General features: G+C 49.0%; 1 protein-coding gene across 3 annotated transcripts; it reads left to right on the forward strand.

Annotated features, from left to right (window-relative positions):
• The first annotated feature begins 964 nt into the window (after nucleotides 1-964).
• Nucleotides 965-18502, forward strand: LOC105187055 (uncharacterized). Of its 3 annotated transcripts, XM_025307785.1 has the most exons (10): nucleotides 968-1064; nucleotides 3670-6943; nucleotides 7694-7886; nucleotides 8251-8358; nucleotides 10870-10926; nucleotides 11082-11249; nucleotides 12114-12356; nucleotides 16604-16870; nucleotides 17305-17619; nucleotides 17807-18502. In XM_025307785.1, exons 1-10 carry the CDS (start codon nucleotides 1019-1021, stop codon nucleotides 17858-17860), a joined length of 4725 nt encoding a protein of 1574 aa, XP_025163570.1. In that variant the 5' UTR covers nucleotides 968-1018; the 3' UTR covers nucleotides 17861-18502. The 3 variants fall into 3 exon arrangements, with proteins under 3 accessions (XP_025163572.1, XP_025163570.1, XP_025163571.1); XM_025307786.1 differs by lacking the exon at nucleotides 10870-10926; XM_025307787.1 differs by lacking the exons at nucleotides 12114-12356; nucleotides 16604-16870; nucleotides 17305-17619; nucleotides 17807-18502 and adding an exon at nucleotides 11414-11457 and having other exon boundaries at nucleotides 965-1064.
• The last annotated feature ends 912 nt before the right edge of the window (nucleotides 18503-19414 follow it).

Raw genomic sequence — 19414 nt, forward strand, 5'->3', positions numbered from 1 at the left:
GTATCAAAACTCGTTTGAAATCATCTCGACGACCGAACGACTGATTAGAAAGTTCCCGCGGCAATCTTTGTTCCTGCAGCCGAGTATTTTCCATTCGGCTCTTAACTATCCCAACGTGCAACGGAGAAGTCAGCAACGGAGTTGCGTCAGAATTGCTTTTTCCGCGTCACATATCAATGCTGTGTAATTTACAATCGAGCGCGATGGAGGCTCGCGAAAACCGCGATATTGGCCCTTTCGCGGACTCGAATCGCGTTCAATTCGAATTGCGTATCTGAGAAACTTTATTCTCCATTAATTGCGCAACTCGCGATACGCGTCTTCGTCTTTCGTGTGAAACCGAACCGCAGGTTACCCGATTCCGCGCGAAATTGGATTGAGCGTTAATGAGTGACGCCGCGACGAGCGCTCGGCGTTGGAAACGTTGGCGGAGGGACGAATCGCCGCAGAATCCGCATTCGCGATAATCCTTGACCGACCTGTCGCGTCGCCTTTGCGCCACGTTGCAAATGCCGGGTGAAAACTTTTAATAAAGCGCCCGCGCGCTGCATTGCGGCCTGGAGTTTTATGATATACTCCCTAAGGTGAACAGGCTCGTAAACGGGGTCATCTTCGCAATGTTGAAAACCATGCCTGTGTATACGCACACGTGCGACCAACTGTATCCGTTTCCGAGCACTCGCGTGGTCGGCACTTTTTCTGGAATTTTAATCAGCAGCGCATACGTCATCCGCATACTGATATCGTTAACGTGCCTAAAAGACGGAGAATTTTTAGGCCGAGGATGTTTCTGCCCGAGAACGCGTATCCTCCATACAAATTTCCTCCGTCTGATTTAAACCTGAATCAATATTTTACTTGCAGATACACGAGATGGAGTTTGGCGTTCGCGAGAGATAAGATTAACGTCTCGCGACACTTTAAACGAGCATTCGCAATAAGGGAGCGCACGCACCGTGTGAGTAAACTTGTCGATCGATTTGTGTTGCAGATCGAGCGAGGAGATCTACGGGTAGAAATGACGGGCGGAAGAACGATCGTATTCGCACTGGGGGTATGCATAGGTGAGTCGCTCACTTGGAGAAAGATCAAACGAAAAGACTGGAGGAAAGAGAAGCGACTCTGCTCTCGAGATATTCTCTCTTCCTCTCTCTCCTTCTGCGATAAACGAGAAAACTGCGCATCCACTCGTAATCCTTCTCGCATCGCCGTGGAAGGGTAATGAGGAAAGCACTCGGCGCTTTTAAGCGAATCATGCGCGCACAATTTTCATTTCGAGCGCGAGCACAGCGCGCGTATCGGCATTACCGTCAATTGCGAGAGGGAGGAGAGGGACGAGAGAACGGAGTAGAATCTCTCTCAGCTGGCATCCTGTTGCATTGTGAACTCGCGATGTAAAGCCTGCCAATCGAGGTGACTGCACCGAGTACTGTTAGGTTTACTTCAACGCGCCCGGCCGGCGAGTTAACTGTAACTCGCGGCTTAACAAAATTTTCCGCCCCGCCTTATATGGCCGATGGACGCGACCGGCCTCTTTTCGTTTATTGTGAGCGCGCGCGCGCGTGCGTGCGTCTGCCGGTTTGGGCGAAACGGAAAATCCCGAAAACGCAGCGACCGCGATTTCGCGATGCATCGGCCGGCGCGGATTTTATCGGCTGCTGCAGATGCAAGCGAGATTTTACCGAAAATTGGCAGAGTGCTACAGCGGACGTTTTTCACCTCACTCAGCTAAGTCAAAGGTAGGTTAAGGATTCTTAAGAATTCTCAGCTCCGGAGTTCAACGCAGGAACTCTGTGAATTTACTAGAAATTAATGCTCGTAGAATCTAAGCCGGTGACGCAACCGGTAATAACGCAGCCAATTATTTTAACGACGGATAATTAATTCAACGGGCGGATAATTAAAATCTCTCTGAGCGGGGAAATGAAAATAACACGCTACACATTTCCTTAACGCGGCGTCATTAAGGCTAGGTCATGGCGACCCGAAACGTTTTTAAAGTCGTTAAATATTTCATCAAATTATTAAGAGACTACACTACTGTTCCATAAAAACTACTAGCTTTCCGAAACCAGAGTTGATACTGCGAGGGTGGACCAAACAATAATCAGATCATCATGATCCGCCCCAACGTGCAACATTTTACCATCACGATGACGCCGGGTTAATTTTGTGTTCTAAAGCGAGCGAAAATGTCGGCCATATCAAATACATCGTTTCGTATCGTTCATGATGCCATTACTCGGCTAATCTTTGCTTATGTATATTATCGGTTAATTGGAGGTGATTGCACATGAACGCGTTTGCAGCGATTACGCTACAACGGTCGCGAACAAATTTACAAGTTGAGAAGCGGTCGTTACACCGAAAGGCGGACGCCGCGTGAATAAACCGTTGCTTGTTCCAATTATCATAACAGAGAATCAGGAAGCGCTTGACAAAAATGACCATGAAACTACAATGGGGGCGTCGGAACCTAATTATCTTCGAATATTCGACGGGAGATGACGCGTGATCAACGGAGCCTCCTTCGATAAGTATCGCGACGCCATTATCGTGCGATAAATATCGCCACGTCAATAACTCAGTGTACGTATAAACATCGCAATGCATCGCAACGCAACGACTGCTTTCCGGAACGTTCCGCGGCGACTGCGGAAATGCGCTATTGACAGGATAATCCCTTGACAGGATAATATAATATTCATACGAACGCGCGCGGCGCTCTCGCGATACTTCCGCCGAAAAGTGCCCGAGAGAAGCGAGCTCAAGTCGCAAAAGGGCTCTCGCGGGATCGTTCGTTTGCATGGGTAGCAAAAATTAAAAGGACCAAACGCGCACGATCACGCGGCAAACGGCGATTCATTATTTCCCCAAACAGGCTCGAGGGAGATCGATAATTCGCGCATGAAATCTTCAGCATCCGTTGCGGCAAACGCGGCAACCAACGGACGTGGGTATCCGACGCGGAAATCGAATGGAAAATTCTCACTGCGAATCCTCACGTGCGCGCGCGCAGATAAAATGAATATTTACCTCTATTTCGGCGCTCCGATCGAGAGAGTGAGAGAGAGAGAGAGAGAGGAATGTCGTATCGACATAGATCAGCAAAACACGAGAACACACTCGAAGTCGCCTGCATAATTCCGAGGTCTGTTTAATATTAAAATACTCTCTCTCTCTCTCTCTCTCTCTCTCTCTCTCTCTCTCTCTCTCCTATCCGCGCCGGCGATGCTCGTTTCTCCGCAGAACTTAAACTGTATCGCGCGAATAGAGCTCCGAAGTAACGCGCCGGTAATTCCACGGACAACCGGTTTTTCGATCCATTAAATGCCTCATCTACGCTCGCCATATTTTTATTGCGGGCGCGCATGGGAAACCAGTCGTCGTCGTCGTCGTCGTCGTCGTCGTCGTCGTCGTTATCGCGACTTCTGTCCGGCGTGTGTGCATATACACATTTATTACCGGCCGATGTTACCTTGTTGTTGCCTCACAACACCTCGCTGTTCCACTGTCGAATAACGTAATTAGGCGATCGCACAGGGAACTGCCTGAAGCGAACGAGTTGCAGGCAAGTAGAGAATAAACACGCGAAGAGACCACTGCGTGTCCCGCGGGACAGAAGACGAGCGCGGGCTAAAGTAACCGGACAAAACTCGGCTGTTCTAGGCACTTCTCTGCTGCTCTTCGGCGACGTGCTCGCGGAGGAGCTTGCGGAAGCATCGACCACTCCGTCCGGGAGATTTGATTATCAGGCGGCGCCGACCCCCCGGGGAGCTGCGACGATCTTGACGAGGGTCTCGCCGGGTCGTCAGGCTCAGTCAATCGGGGAGAAAGATGGACAAAATGTCGAGTTGACAAGCGGCGAGGCGCGCGACAAGGGGGGGGAGCCATCGCGTCGCGACGCCGGCGATGACGAAAGTGCGAGCCAGGCTGGAGAGAAAAGCGATACGTCGCATGATCACACGACGCAGACGAGTCCTCGAGCGACCGGTTCGGCCGAACAGATCGAGGACCCGTCGAGCGCGGATGGCAGCAGGAAACCGAGATACGGCGAGATCTCGGCCGAAAGCTCCGGTAAGAGCATCAGCACGAAAGCCGTCTCCGAGAGACCTCCCCGGTTGTCCAGGACGAACGAGCTGACTATAGCGACTACGAAGCCAGCTCTGAATGACTCGAAGCAGGACAACAAGAGGAACCCGGCGAACACCACGCTAGAAGAATCCCTTGAGCACGAAGGAGCCAAAACCGTAACGCCGAGAACGAGCGAGGAGCTCGTCGGCGAGGAGTCGAGCAGCGAGCGGAAGCTGAAACCCGACGCGGGAGCGGCGCTGGGGAATCACACGTTTCCGGAACAATCGATCGTCAGCTCCGATGACAAGAAGGACTCAAGGGCGAGCATGGAGAGAATAGTGAACGCCGCGATAATCGGGGACTCCTCTTCGACGTCCCCGAGACCGAGGAAGGACGAAGCCATGCTCGTCGGCGGCAAGGAAGACAGAGCTGGCGAGCATCCCGATCTCAAGGTAGTCATCGCGGAAAAAGACGCGACCTCAGCCAGCTTCGCTGATCGAGAAGTCGCGGAGGACCGGCGACTGGAGAGCCGTGACCGGGAATTCACCACCGTGCGCGGCGTTCTGCTCGAGGACGCGCCTCAGGGCGAGAAGCACGCGGCCGAACCCGCCACATCAGCGTCCGAAGCGTTCGATCTGGAGAAGAGCGGAGACGAGAAGGGACACGAGGGGGCCGTCTCTCTAATTAACGACACGTACGTGAACTACAGGACGCAGGCGGAACAGGAGCCGAAAGCTGCCTCTGCGGGGAAGCCCGCCGTCGACCCGAAGGAGGAGGTGGAGGTCGTGAAGGATGTGACTCATCAGCCGATACTGAAGATCGTAGCTGTCGCGAACGACAGCGCGGCGAACGATTCTCGTGCCAACGAACTCATGGAGCAGGCAGTCGTTTATCAGAAGAGAAGAATGGCGATCGGCGAGGACAAAGATCACGAGGGACAAAGGACGCTCTCGTCGGCCAACGACGCGAGCGTCGAGGGTCATCGGGCGGGCGACGCGAAAGAACGGGAATCGATAAGCACACCTGAGGCTCAGCTGAAGCCGCTGGAAACAACGACCCTGGCCATCGAGCCTGAACAGCAGACCTCGGCCGCTCCCAGAGTCATTCCTAGTCCGATTCCGCAGGGCAGGACTATCGGCTTCTCCGACGTCAACGAGTTCCCGAGCATCGAGCTCAAGTCCACGGCTGCGACGAGAGTCGACGGTGGACTCGGGACAACGCCGTTCATCCTGAGTACGGAGATGTTTACTCAGAAGCCTTACCCCTATGTGAAGCACCCCGGCGTGGTGCAGTCGGAGACGACAACCGTCGCCAGCCCGAAGCCGAAGAGCAGCGGCGTCGCTGAGGAGACATCAGCTTACGAGAACACGATCAGCAGGGAAGAGTCGGGGAAGAAGTTCATCGTCACCGAAGCTTCCGTCGTAATAGAGAATAGCATTCAACAGCAGAAGTCGGACGAGAAGGGTCGGAGCGAGCCCGCAAACACCACGACGGAGAGCCCGGCTTTAGCGTCGGCGACGGTGATCGCGATCGTCCAAGACGAGATCGGGCCGACGAACGAGACTCTCCCGGACAAGTCGAGCAGCAGCGTGAAGCCCGCGGAGGCGAAGGACGCGCCGGTCACGAGATCGGAGGAGAAAACGATCACGGCGATGAGGGATGAGGCCGGTTACGATGTGACCGGAAATGGAATAACGGAAGTCAGCTCGCCTGCGAGTGGACGAGGCGACGGCGAGGAGGCGAAATCGCGCGCCGACGAAGCGACGGAGTCGACGACGGCGCACTCCGCGTCGACGCCGAAGGCGTCCCTCTTCAACACGGACATCCAGACTGAACCGGAAGAGGCTATGATGATTCGCTCGACCCTCGTCGTGACCGAGTCCACGATAGTTCCCGTAGACGAGGACACGGCGACCGAAGCGAACAAGTCCACGACCTCGATGACGCAGTCAATGGAGAGCAACGCGATCACCGGCGCGGTCGAGAATACCACCGAGTCCACGCAGAGGGCGAACGTGACGCTGCAGGTTGCCGCAGCGGGTGCGAGCCGAAGCAGCGAGCCTTCGTCCACCACGTTGGACCCTGACGAGACGTCGATCCCGACGACCACTTCCGTCGAGTTCGAGTTTGTCGGCCTCACGGAGGTGGCGTCTTCGAACGGCACCAACACCACGGAGAAGAGCGTCCAGGGGCGAACCTTCGACGAGCAAACGATGCCGCCGAGAATCACGACGACCCCAAAGTCCTCCACGGGAAACGCTTCGACGGAGGAGCCGATTACCACGGCGAGAGCCGAAGACTCCAGCGAGCTTCCGGCTACGCTCAAAGACGAGACCTCGACGACGGATCAAGTGGCGGCCACGATAAACGAGACTACCGAAGGCAGGCTCCCCCCTGAAACCACTCGGTCCATCGACGACGAACAAAGCGGTCGCACGGAGGCCAGCGGGAATGAAGTTACCACGAGCGCGATCGATTTCACCGACGCCGGCACCGACGTCGAGACCGCCGGCGTCACCGACGATCCTTCCGTGTCCAAGGACTCGGGTTTCCACGCAAACGTCAGCGAGACTTCCGCCCCGGGCGCGACCGAGCTTCCGCCGGTCACGACGCCGCCTGCGACGAACGTCACGGAGAGCCCTACGGCCCCCTTCGCGCCCACGAACATTTTGCCACCGAAACTTCCCACCCCGAACAGCACGGAATCGCCCGAGGAGGAGGAGGGGACGGAAAATATTCAGATCTTGTCGCAGGACGAAATCACGTCGCTCGTGAAGATAATCATCGAAGGCACCTTGCAGGAGGTCTGCCCTCACCTGCCGGACCTGAAGAGTGCGCTCTCGAACGTCCTGACCAACGAAATGGACAAGTAAGTTGAGGGATACTCGATAAATATACGCACGGAGGGGAGAAGGGTTGGGTTGAGTTCGCATGACGGTGAACGGTAAACAAGGCCGAAGCTTTCGCTCGAAGGGAACGGAATTTCTGGTTCTTAAATTTCACCCCACGCGAATTTTTTATCTTATTAAAAAACGTAACCACGCTGACTTTACAGGTGTTTATTTACACTATCAGTAGTGACAACATTATGATAAAACAGACGAATTCTCGCGTATGCTTCGCTACAAATAATAACAAGAAAAGTTAGCTTGATGGCAGCTTTTAAGGGTTAAACGAATTCGCTCCGCAAGAGAGATCCCACATTTATATTTCAGGCGCGTAATATTGAATAAATATAAATGTAAACAACGAATACATCTACCTATCCATCATTGCATCACTGCGATTTAATATTAAATGTCAAAGCTTTCCGTCCGGACGTAGCGAGTGATTTATGTAATAACGATGTATGCACGTTAAACAGCAGATATTCGTCGTTCGAAGTAATATCATATCGGCGGTGAGCGTGCATTGCGAATCCCTTTGAGCTGACAGAACGCGAAACAAGTTTTATTTTAATGAATACCGATGAATTTACTCAGCACGCGCCGCGCCGCAGCGCCGAGAACGTCGCGTCGTTTGTATCGCCGTCGAGGCTTGAAAGCGTGTTTAACCGAGGATGCGCTCGTTATGTGTATCATCATGCACACCGGTGCGATGCTTGATCTCTCTCCCGCAGGCTCGTCTCGGCGAAGCAAATTGTCATCCACCAGAACCCTTGTCAAGAGCCGGCGAGCTCGTCGCCGACGCCCACAGACGTGCCCCTGACATCGATTTTGGTTTACGTCGTCGACGAGGACGGCAAGTTCGACGACGCTATGACAAAGATCCTGCCGAATTTATACAAGGTGTCGCACAACTTCCCAGTGAGAGTAAGTTGAGAACGCGGGGCGGGGGGGTCGGGCGCGGATTAAAGCAACGAGTCGGCCTGGCCGAAGAGATCAGCGGAACTCTGTTATAACTTTCGGCTCGGTTGATCTCGTTAAAATTTCACTCTCTCTCTCTCTCCTCTTCCCCGATAATCGAGGGCGAACTATTCGCTGCAGCTTCGCGAGTAAACCTCAATTATCGTCGGAAACGTTTCGACGACGAGCGGCCTTCCTCCGCGACGAGGAAGGGTGGCGGCGACCGGTCGATCGACGCGTCGGAGCAATTTCAATCGCGTCTCGCTGAATGGCGGAACGATCGGCTGGCAAGAGCGGGTTCCTGTATCAAAGTGTCGTTCATCCTTTTCAGATACACAAGTTCGTGCTGGTGCAGGAAACGGATTCCGGAAACGCGATAGCCGTTGTCGTAGTATCATCCGTGGCTTTCATTTGTCTCGTCCTTTTAGCCGGTCTTCTGGTAAGTTTCCTCGTTTATTCAGCTCCAAATAGAGATATTTAACTACACCTAGCGTTTAACTTACGACGAGTATACACGGACACTTTTACTCTTGACACACACGCACACACACACACACACATCCACAATCAGCAGACGCTGGTTCGTCCTCTACGCAAACTTTCGCGCAAGATACTCGGAACACGTCTTGAGAATTAGCCCGCATGCGAGACTGATTCCGTTTTCGCGAGACAGCATAATCGCATAAACAACAGTCTCAAGCCTGGAGCTGTCCTCGCGCTGGACACGCGTTGCCTCCTCGACTCGAAAAGTCGACAGCTCGAGATTCGCAGAAATTGGGACGTATCGCCCGACGAGTCGTGACGCATCATAGACCCGAAGATTGCGAAAACATTATCCGTGAAAGTACCGTGCGACATCGGGAGACGCGATCCTCCCGAGGTGTCATGTCTCGTCGCAAGAAGAAGGATTTTGCTGGTATTGGTATCACACCGACGGACTACATTTCCTGTGCGAATTCCGGTGAAGCTGCGCCTCCGATAATCGGATTCCGACCTCTCGGCAATTTGTCCCATTTTCTAAATTTCGATGTACCTGTCTTTTTGTTGTCCCGGACCAACGCGCGTTCGATCGCGTTCAGTCGCGTGCGCGGGGAAACCTCCTTGCTCGCGCCTCACCTTGGAATTTTGCCCGGCTTCTCGATCATCATCGCGCATCATCGCACCGCATCATCTCCCTCATCGCTGAAGCGTTATCGCGTGGCACGTGGCACGTTACGACACCGAAAGCCCGTCGAGAGAAATGGGGAGTACTAATTCTTCAAGGTTCAGCTGCGCAGGTCCGCGAAAATCTATGCTCTCTGACTCGTAGGCCGCTGCGTCGCGCTTGCATGGCGATAAACCTTCGTTCGAGAGGCGTTACGTGTTCGGTGTCTTCTTCGTCCGTCGTAATATTGTATGTAACAGTTCATGATAACATGTCTGTGCACACACACGTCCCTCCACCTGGCCTGGCAAATGAAAAACGACATTTTCTCTCTCTTCCCCTCCTCTCTCTCTCTCTCTCTCTCTCTCTCTCTCTCCCCTCTCTCTCTCTCTCTCTCTCTCTCTCCTCCGTCACGCGGATGATACGATAATACGATGCATGCGCAATGTTTTGCGACACACGAGCGTGTCTTCTCCCGTGACTTCTCTTCCTCTTCTGTTTTTACTTGTGCATTTCTGTTTTCTTTTCTTACCTGCTACAATGCCAGCTTGTTTTCCGCGATTCTCCTTTCTGCGTCTCACGTTTACGTCACATTGTGTGTACGTGCATGTCATCCGTCCCTTCACATCGATGGCGCATGTGCATACGCGCGTGTGTGGATTTTTCTCACTGTCGCTTCTCGGTGATAATAATTTCGCCGCGAAGTCTGCATATCCCACACAGCATTTTCCCTCTCTGGTCATCATCGATAACCGTGGGCTCTCGCGCGGCGTGTTACAATTAATTTTAATGAACGCATAATGCGGAGTCGTGTTACATGGAGCGAAATCAAAACCGATGAATTTTCGCGAAGCGGCTGATAAGAAACGAGAGGAAGAAAATTGCCGAACGCGTGCCAAGACGATATTACATCATCAATTTTCGAAACTGCACTCTCTCTCTCTCTCTCTCTCTCTCTCCCTCTCTCTCTCTCTCCCTCTCTCCCTCTCTCTCTCTCTCTCTCTCTCTCTCTCTCTCTCTCTCTCTCTATCTATCTATCTCTCTATCTATCTCTCTCTCTATCTTTCCTGCAGACAGAAAAACGGCTCACCACGGCGATCGATCAGACAGCCGAACGTGCGACCGATAAATTTACAAACGCTATCCGCAAAACGTTAAAAATAATCGCGACGGCAAAATAAAAGCAAGAGGGGGAGAGAGAGAGAGAGAGAAGATGTAAATAAATTATCTAACGGTCACCGCGTATCGCGCGGCTACTTATGATTTATTCCGAAAGATGTTGGCGCGCATACCGACGGGCGACACACGCGGGGAATCCCGCGGAACGGCGCGCATATTTGCGGTGTCGTGATAACGCATAATTAACGGCGGAGAGCCTTCCCCCTCTTTCTCTCTCTCTCTCTCTCTCTCTCTCTCTCTCTCTCTCTCTCTCTCTCTCTATGTGTCATTCCTTTTTTTCTTTTTCTTTCTGTTCCGGGAGCAACAGAAAAAGTGTTTGCGCGCGTGGTCCTTCGGCCTTGAATGGACGTTTCGGTCGCTCAGCCGCGATACGACGCGCTTTATCATTCGCGTTCTCTCGCGTTCTCTCCCGCGGTCTTGATCGTGCATGCGAATAACGATGTCGAAACGATCCGCCTGCTCTACGTGTCTCGAACGCGTTAGCACCGTTTCGCGAGGATTTGCCCGATCCCCTTTCGTGTCCGATGAAAGAAGTCGATTTGGGCGAAGGACGCAGCGAGAAACGTCGAGTCGAAGTTCGGCAGGCCATTATTTGTTTGCGAATCTGTTTTGCACGCTGACGAGCAGAAGTTCTCGGTTCAGTGCATGGCCGCTGAGCTAACCGCCGCCGCATTTCGAGACATCGTGAGTACTTGAAGACCACTTGGCCAGTAGAACGTCGCGATAGAGTCAGGCCGAAGTTTGAAGCTGCGAAGTAATAGTAGGCCGCTAGATGAGCTTTTACGTTTATTCGGCCGCGGACACACCGCGCCATTAATCTTGCCGCTAATTGCTTGCAGTTTATAATGAGAAAGAGGCAGACGAGGTTCAACTATGGAGAACGTTGCCGGCCGGTGTCCTTGGATGCTTACAGCCTCGATAGTGTCTCGGCGTACAGTAGCGTAAGGCGGAAAGTTACGTCGAGAACCTCCAAAAGAAGTTACGGCAATCCGACTTTCGAAGATTCGGTAAGTTCGAGGGGCTTAATCACGGAGATTTTCCGGCTCGCGTGTATGTGTGTGCGAGAAAAAGAGAGAGAATGTCGCGTCGTTATATTGTTCGGGTTCAACTGCGTGCGGTTCTTTGATTTTTCTCCGACGACACTCCAGCGATAATCTTTTTCTGTTTATAGCTGCTACGTGTTACGAACGTATAGACCTAAGTAAACCGTCCAGGTAAAAAGTGCAGAACAATGCCGCTCCTAGTTCATATATCTGTATCATTATATCGGAACAGCGTACGTCTCTCGATGAAGTAGAAGAGTTGTAATATTGTTGGCTCGTGTCGACTAATGTCGTAAGGAATGACCTGGTCCGAAAGTATCTTCAGGTTTCGAATATATAAATTTTTCGGAGATGGAAAGTAATTTTTGAAGATGCGCCCTAGAGAGAGTATTGAAATGTATGTAAATAGAATTTTCCCTGGAATATCTCTGAAGCTGATGACGAAATTTTCATCATGCGACCGCCCCCTGCTAAAATTGCTAAATCCTTGTCTCGTTCCAGTTTGATTGCAGATCGATAACAGAATTGTAGGTAGTTGACCAGTGTAGGCTGTAAGATCGCTCGAAAGCTGTGCCTTTAGTTCCTCGCCACGCGAGATAGTTTCGCCAAAGCCACTTGAGAAACTTGAAACCCGCCGACGTGATACGCGCCATTTCGCTCGATGAAATCTCGCGAATTTCACCGTCACGTTTCCTGAAGTATCCCACCCGTCGCGGTCGGTATCGAGTAATTCCTTTTGTGCGGCACTATCAGGGCCAGTAGAGGGTCCACAGGCGCGCGTCCATGAGCGAGAAGCGTCCGTGTGAAAGACGTGCACCCTTGTTTCAGAGCGCCATACCATCCCACCCGCTGAACTTCGCCGGGATTTTATCTTTCTGTAACGACGTTAACATAATCAACGAGGAGTTCTCGAATATACCCCAAGTTTCGGTGAAGATAGACGAGCTGCCCCCGGGCACGGAGATGAAGAACAGGTACGCTAACGTGATTCCGCTTCCGGAGACGAGGGTGCCACTGGAGAGGCTGAACAACGACCCCACGACCGAGTACATCAACGCTAGTTACGTGCGGGTAAGTGAGACGTCTCGATCGCGCGCGCGTTGCGCCGCTCCTCAAAGGGAGGTCTTTATCCCCCGGCGCAGCTTCAGCGTCTACGTCGGAGACCTGACGATATTTACGACGGGATGGACGCACCAAGCGCGAGCGCTCTCGCAGTCGTTTCCGGAAATTGGGGACGCTTGAGCTAATTAATTCTCTGATGAATAACGGGCGAGCCGGCTAACGAGGAATAAGGCTTAGTCTACAACAGATGATTTAAGCTTTAAGAAATTGACCAATTACAGTCGAATATTCTCCTTAACTTTACTCGCGATTGTGACTGGTCAGTTTCTTAATGCTTAAGATTTAAAATGTTTATTTAACGCGTTGGGAATTGCCCAATTTACTTAAGGCTAGAAATTGCAACTTAAATCGGTGCTTTAAGCCTTAAGTTTTAAGAAATTGACCAATCACAGACAAGAAGACATTCGACTACAATTGGTCAGTTTCTTAAAACTTAAATCATCTATTGTAGGCGAGACCTATGGCTTAGTCTACGACAGATGATTTAAGCTTTAAGAAATTGACCAATTACAGTCGAATATTCTCCTTAACTTTGCTCGCGATTGTGACTGGTCAGTTTCTTAATGCTTAAGATTTAAAATGTTTATTTAACGCGTTGGGAATTGCCCAATTTATTTAAGGCTAGAAATTACAACTTAAATCGGTGTTTTAAGCCTTAAGTTTTAAGAAATTGATCAATCACAGACAAGAAGACATTCGACTATAATTGGTCAGTTTCTTAAAACTTAAATCATCTATTGTAGGCGAGACCTATGGCTTAGTCTACGACAGATGATTTAAGCTTTAAGAAATTGACCAATTACAGTCGAATATTCTCCTTAACTTTGCTCGCGATTGTGACTGGTCAGTTTCTTAATGCTGAAGGTTTAAAATGTTTATTTAACGCGTTGGGAATTGCCCAATTTACTTAAGGCTAGAATTTGCAACTTAAATTGGTGCTTTAAGCCTTAAGTTTTAAGAAATTGACCAATCACAGACAAGAAGAACATTCGACTACAATTGGTCAGTTTCTTAAAACTTAAATTATCTATTCTAGGCGAGACCTACGGCTTAGTCTACAACAGATGATTTAAGCTTTAAGAAATTGACCAATTACAGTCGAATATTCTCCTTAACTTTGCTCGCGATTGTGACTGGTCAGTTTCTTAATGCTTAAGATTTAAAATGTTTATTTAACGCGTTGGGAATTGCCCAATTTACTTAAGGCTAGAAATCGCAACTTAAATTGATGTTTTAAGCCTTAATCTTAAGAAATTGATCAATTACAGACAATATTGAGAAGAATATTCGACTACAATCGATCAATTTCTTAAAACTTAAATCATCTATTATGAGACTTAAAAGGCGATCTCCGCGTCATTTACGGGCTCGTTTTGTTTTCGTATAAACAGCGTCATCGTGGACTACGCGGGATCACGATTCTCCGTACGATCGCGACGATCATTTCTTCCTAACATCTCCGTCTCCGGGTTGTTACGTGAACTGTGTGGAAAGCGACGGGGTTTGTGGATCTTTTGTGCAAATAATAAGCGGAATTATATATTTACGTCGGATGTAACGGAGCGATAATTGACTTTAGCGCGGTACCTCTCTTTCTCCCGCTCGTCGCGGTATTGTTATCCAGCTATGGCTATAAAATGGCCGCTCGGCTGTGTGCGTGTGTATCGAGGCAACGAGTAATACCAGGAACATAAATCAACTTTACCTTCTTCGGATAAAGGCTTTTACACTCCGGAGAGGAAGAAGCAGGTGGTGCATTATTGCCACCACTTGCATAGATCAGCGGTTTTCAAAGGGCCCGGCGAGGAGGGGAGCGGGAGGGGGAGGAGGGGACGGAGTTTACACTTTGCAAACTCGCGATGAGGAAGTATCGCCGGCGAATAATTTATTCACATAATTTCATAGTTCCGAGTTTTTTCATCCCGCGAGCGAGACCATTAGCGCTTCAGATTGAGATTTATTAATGTATTTAGCGCACGTAATATCTTTCTCTCCATTACTCGCCATTTCTCTGTATTTCTGCTTACGCAGAGGGGTGATTCGCCAAACGGATAGCGTGTGCGATTCGTGCGACACGCGACGTGTATTTGACACTTCTGCAAAGTCGCATTATGTCAGAGTAATGACGCGGAGCGAATGTCAAAGCGTTAAAGAGGCGGCGAGGCGTTTTCGCGTGGGAAAAAGAGCGTTACGTAAGCGGGATCACCGGGAAAGTGAGCGCATTGTATCGCGTGAGCTGGGAACTCAGACGCGGAAGTGTCGGGGGATTGTTCGCGGAATAACTAGTTCGCCTTTTAATCGCGTCGTTTCGCCAAACGGGGTCACAGGGGCAAAGGCTAATCGCGCTCGCATGTGTGGGATTGTGTTACAGAGCGAACACTTGTCCGGGAGATCACGAGTGTTTCTCTGAGTGCGTTTCGTTGGGCGACGCGAGGAGAGGCTCCGGCAAGGAGCAAAAAGTCGCGCGTCCCGCGGGAAAGAGAATCGCGAACGAGCGCGAGGGAGATTAAAAGCGGCCGGCTCGAGGACGAATCTCTTGAATTCTAGCAAGTGTAGCGACACGGCCGAGGAAAAGGGCCCGTCGCTGTACCTGGAATTCCTTCGGTTGCGTCAATCGCGAGAGGATATTGCGAACGCGCGAACGTTGCGCGCCGCGTGTGTGTCGTAACGTTTTACGCAACGAGCAATTTTGTTCTCTAGCGATGCTCCGAGCGATTTTTAACGCACGCCAGGGTGAATGAACTTTCGATACGAAGCGCGGGCGACAGAAATATGCACAGGTACGATTAATCCTCTTACTGAGCACACCTCCGAATAATTTAATATCATACACGGGGGGACCTCGACGATTAAAACTGTTATCACACATATTTTATTGGATATTTTGATTCGAAAAAGATTGAGGATGTCTTTGAAACCTTCTATAAAATAAGACGCAACAGCTTTTTTTGAATAATTTTAATATGAACATAATGAAAAGAACCCGTAAAGGAAAAGGAATATTTTTTTGAAAATGACATTTTTTACAAGAGAATCATTTCTCGTATAAGAGAGAGAATCATATCTCGTATAATTTTTGGTATTTTTAAATAATTCCTTCGGGGTTATATTTTTCATATACTATATTTTAAAGAAGAAATTGATTCGGATGCGTGCGCTTAAAAAAATTTATTTTGACTTATTTATTTTGTCGAAGCAGGAAATTTTTTTTGATGGAATCGAATTCCAAGAAATTTCAAATATTCATGATTATTATTGACATAAAAAAATATTTTTGATGTTTGACAGTTTGTTAGGACACTGGACCTTAAGTGTCGCAACAAGGGTTAAAATAAGGGTTAAAATAAGGGTTAAAATCGCCGTATGTATGCTCTCAAAAGCAACGGTATCCCGCGGTAGCACAATTAATCGCGCGCGCGCACATGTTAGGATTTCTTCCGCGTCGGGATGCGGCTGAGGATTCCATTAGGAGCGAATCGCTCGATCGGCAAACGTACTTTACGACGCGCGCTTCCGCCCGGGCTTCACGCACTTCGTGTCGTGAATACAGTCGATTGCGTTCGCCATGCGTTTTCCAGCTTATATATATATATGTATATAGATATGCATATATATGTCTCGCAATTACACAGCGTTCGGGCACTAATACGCGGCTGATGGAACGCCGTCTGACGTGCAATTAATTCCGCCCGGCACTCGACAAGATCGTGTAACACCTCGAAAACCCGATTGCGCGTCCTAATGGAATCGGTCGCGCTGCGAGCGAGCCGATAATCGTCCGTAAATAAATGGAAAGTATTGCGAGGCGCATCGCCGCGGAAAACGGAGCTCGTTGCTCCGTGACGGCTGCGCCTGGTTCTTAAAAACGTACTAAGGACATTGCAAACACCCGTCGCATTTTTCTTTCGTTAATGGTTGCGTCTGCACAGTACGTGGATGCGCAACACATTGTTATCCGTCTCTTTCCGCCAGCTTTCAGACAATTGCCCGTAAAATGAGTCACTCCTTGAGCCAATAAATTCATCCTACCAACCTGTGCAAATCCTTAATGACACAATTACACTATCGTGTCTTATGATTACATTAGTGATGATATGATATCACCGACGTGTCTTCGATTGATATACGCAATGTGCAAAATACAGCACGTTACATCGAAATGCATACTAGCATGATACTCTAAATCGGTATCTCAGGGCCCGAAGAACGCGACAAAGTACTACATCGCATGCCAAGCGCCATTAGACTCGACTGTGACCGACTTCTGGAGGATGATCTGGGAGCAGCAGTGCAAAGTGATCATCATGCTGACCGATCTCGTGGAGAACGGGGTGGAAAAATGCACGGAGTACATCCCACCGTCGGAGGTGACCGACTGTCACCGACTCTACGGTGACTTCCAAGTGACCCTGAAGAAGCGAGAAACCAAAGAGAAGTACGCTATCTCCACGCTGCACTTGAAGGTAAAGAATTTTGCAAATTGCATCGTCGTGTCAGCCGGTAAATAAGACGGAAACGTGCGGAACGCTGAGGCAGATAAGAGCCGCCGTGGCGGCTGATAATTCCGTAATACCCGGCTGAGCGGTACGAGTCGCTCCGTCAATTTCCACTTGTCCCGGGTCTGAAATTAATCGGCACTTTCGATCTTGTTTAACGCGTTGGAGCGTAGCCTCGTCAATGAGAAACTAGCGAAATGTAGCGTGGCGCGGAAAAATCTGACGCAAGAACGTCTCGAGTAGTGTCTGAAAGACGTCTGAAAAGAAACGTCTGAGAAGAAACCGATCTTCCTCGGAAGCTTCTTGCCGCTTGAGTCCGTTTGAGGAGTTCCGTTTGAGCGCGAGCAGATTTAGACAGTAAGATATTTTGGCATGCGCGACTAACGAAGTATCCTTTGCAGAACCTGGAGAACAATACGTTCCGAGAGGTGTTCCACATCTGGTACCTGTGGCCGGTGAGTGGCGTCGAGACGGACGGCGCGGGTCTAATAGCGGTGCTCCTCGAGGCGAGAGCACTACAGCGCGGAGGTCCTGGACCTATCGTAGTCCATTGCAGCTCTGGTACAGGACGCACCGGCACGCTAATAGCCCTCGACTTAGGAATTAGACAATATGAAATTACGAGGACCGTGGACGTGCCGAGGGTCGTTTACACCATCAGGAGAGACCGTGCTGGCGCAGTTCAAACGAAGGAGCAGTATGCATTCATATACAAGGTGATTGTCCGCTGGCGATCCTAGTAATCCTAGCAATGCGTGAGCGCGTATATCTATGTGAGCCATCCTGTGAGTCTTGTCTTATTCAGCGGGGGAGTGAATTGTAAATTTATCCTTTCGCATAAGACATATCGTGGCAGTCGCGCTTTAGAACGGTTGGGATCTAAAAAGGAACTTTTTCTTCAAGGCACTAAATCTCTACGCGACGAAACTCGCCGGCGGTGTGCTGGAGTCGACGTGAAATATCTGCGAGAAGGACCTACAAAGGTGGACTCCGTTTAGGGCGACGAAGCTGTTCGGTTAACGGGCTGGTGCACATGTGTACGCGAAGAACTGAGAGATTTGGATTCGGGAGCGCTTTTGTATTCGTGAAAGAACGGGGAAGAGCGCAGTTTTCGTCAATCGCCAGTCGAAGGAAGAACGGACTTCACGGAGATGCAGAACATCTAACGTCGCTCGATCTGAGGCAGAAGCTCTCTCACACGACATCCTCAACTAGAAAGGAAGACTATTGTGCACGGCTGTAGGGCAAAGTGATCATGAAATCAATGAAACACGGTGGATGTGTATTTTCTTTTTTTTTTTTGTTATTTTGTTAGAACACTGAAGTTAGCGCTGAGTTAGCTGACGAACAGAGAGAGAGAGAGAAAGAGAGAGAGAGAGAGAGAGAGAGAGAGACGAGAGACGTTTTGCGGAGAACTACTGGAAGAACTGATCGTTACCAGAAGAATGGGGCGAAAATAATTTGTGATATGTGGAGTCTAGATTACTTGTATTAGCTATAAACGAGCGGTCGCAGTTGAAATTCGTTCATGTTGACTCGTGACTCGTCTTAATGATGATTCCATTTTGTCGATGCATATTTTAGGGGTACTCAAAAAGAGAAAAAAACATCTTTACTAATGAAAAAGTTTCCGCTACCGTTAATGCCACGTGTATATATCGAGAGAGAGAAAGAGGGAGATTAGCAAGAATATAAAAATATTCTTATCATTTATTAGGACGATATATAACGTTTTTTTTTTATTATTTATTGGATTTTATTTACAAAGAAATTTATCAGATTGACTGTTACTTTTTAACCAGTAGCACTTTTTAATATTCAGTGGAACGTTTCTCACAAACTTCTTAAATAGAGATGACGTTGCTTTTGAGCATCCCTAAAACTACGTGTAACAAACATTTATATATTTAACATTATATACAGCACATATATGCGTACATATATGTATAAATATATATGTATATATATATATATATATATATGACGTTTTATATATAATAAAACGTAACGATATTATTCGTTGAACGTCTGCGGTGTATCAAAGACCAAAAATAAGGGAGAGACGTGTCTGGTTGGAGGTTTTATATTGAGATTAATACATTTTTTAATTTTTTAGTAATTTAACGTAATGCATGTACGTAGCGTAACTAAATGTGTTTAAAAAAAATTTTAATATTTTCAACTTCTTTTTTTCATTAATTGTTTTATGTTATTAGCGAGTTACGCAATTGCTTGCATCTGATATGCTCCGGTAGCACAAGATGTCTTTGAACATGTCTAGGATATCCTGCAATATCCCAAAATGTCCCGAATGTGCATCCTAGAATATATATCCAGGATAATTTTCGGACGTATCATGCTATTCGGACAGGTATTATTTATTCAGGATGTTCCAACTTAAATGTAGCAACGTTCGTGTGCAAGTAGAACTCATCAAATTAAAGAGAAGAGTTCTCTGTTATTTTGCAAACACAACTACGGTAATTATTGAGATATTAATCAATTATGAAA

This window comes from Harpegnathos saltator, unplaced genomic scaffold (assembly GCF_003227715.2).
Source record: "Harpegnathos saltator strain DR-91 unplaced genomic scaffold, Hsal_v8.6 scaffold94, whole genome shotgun sequence".
NCBI lineage: Eukaryota > Metazoa > Arthropoda > Insecta > Hymenoptera > Formicidae > Harpegnathos > Harpegnathos saltator.

Excerpts from the sequence above, each read along its gene's own strand:
- LOC105187055 (XM_025307785.1), top strand. The coding sequence starts at position 1,019 with ATGACGGGCGGAAGAACGATCGTATTCGCACTGGGGGTATGCATAG. Across the intron at positions 10,927-11,081 it reads CCGCCGCATTTCGAGACATC|TTTATAATGAGAAAGAGGCA; the intron begins GTGAGTACTTGA and ends AATTGCTTGCAG. Across the intron at positions 17,620-17,806 it reads AGTATGCATTCATATACAAG|GCACTAAATCTCTACGCGAC; the intron begins GTGATTGTCCGC and ends TTTTTCTTCAAG.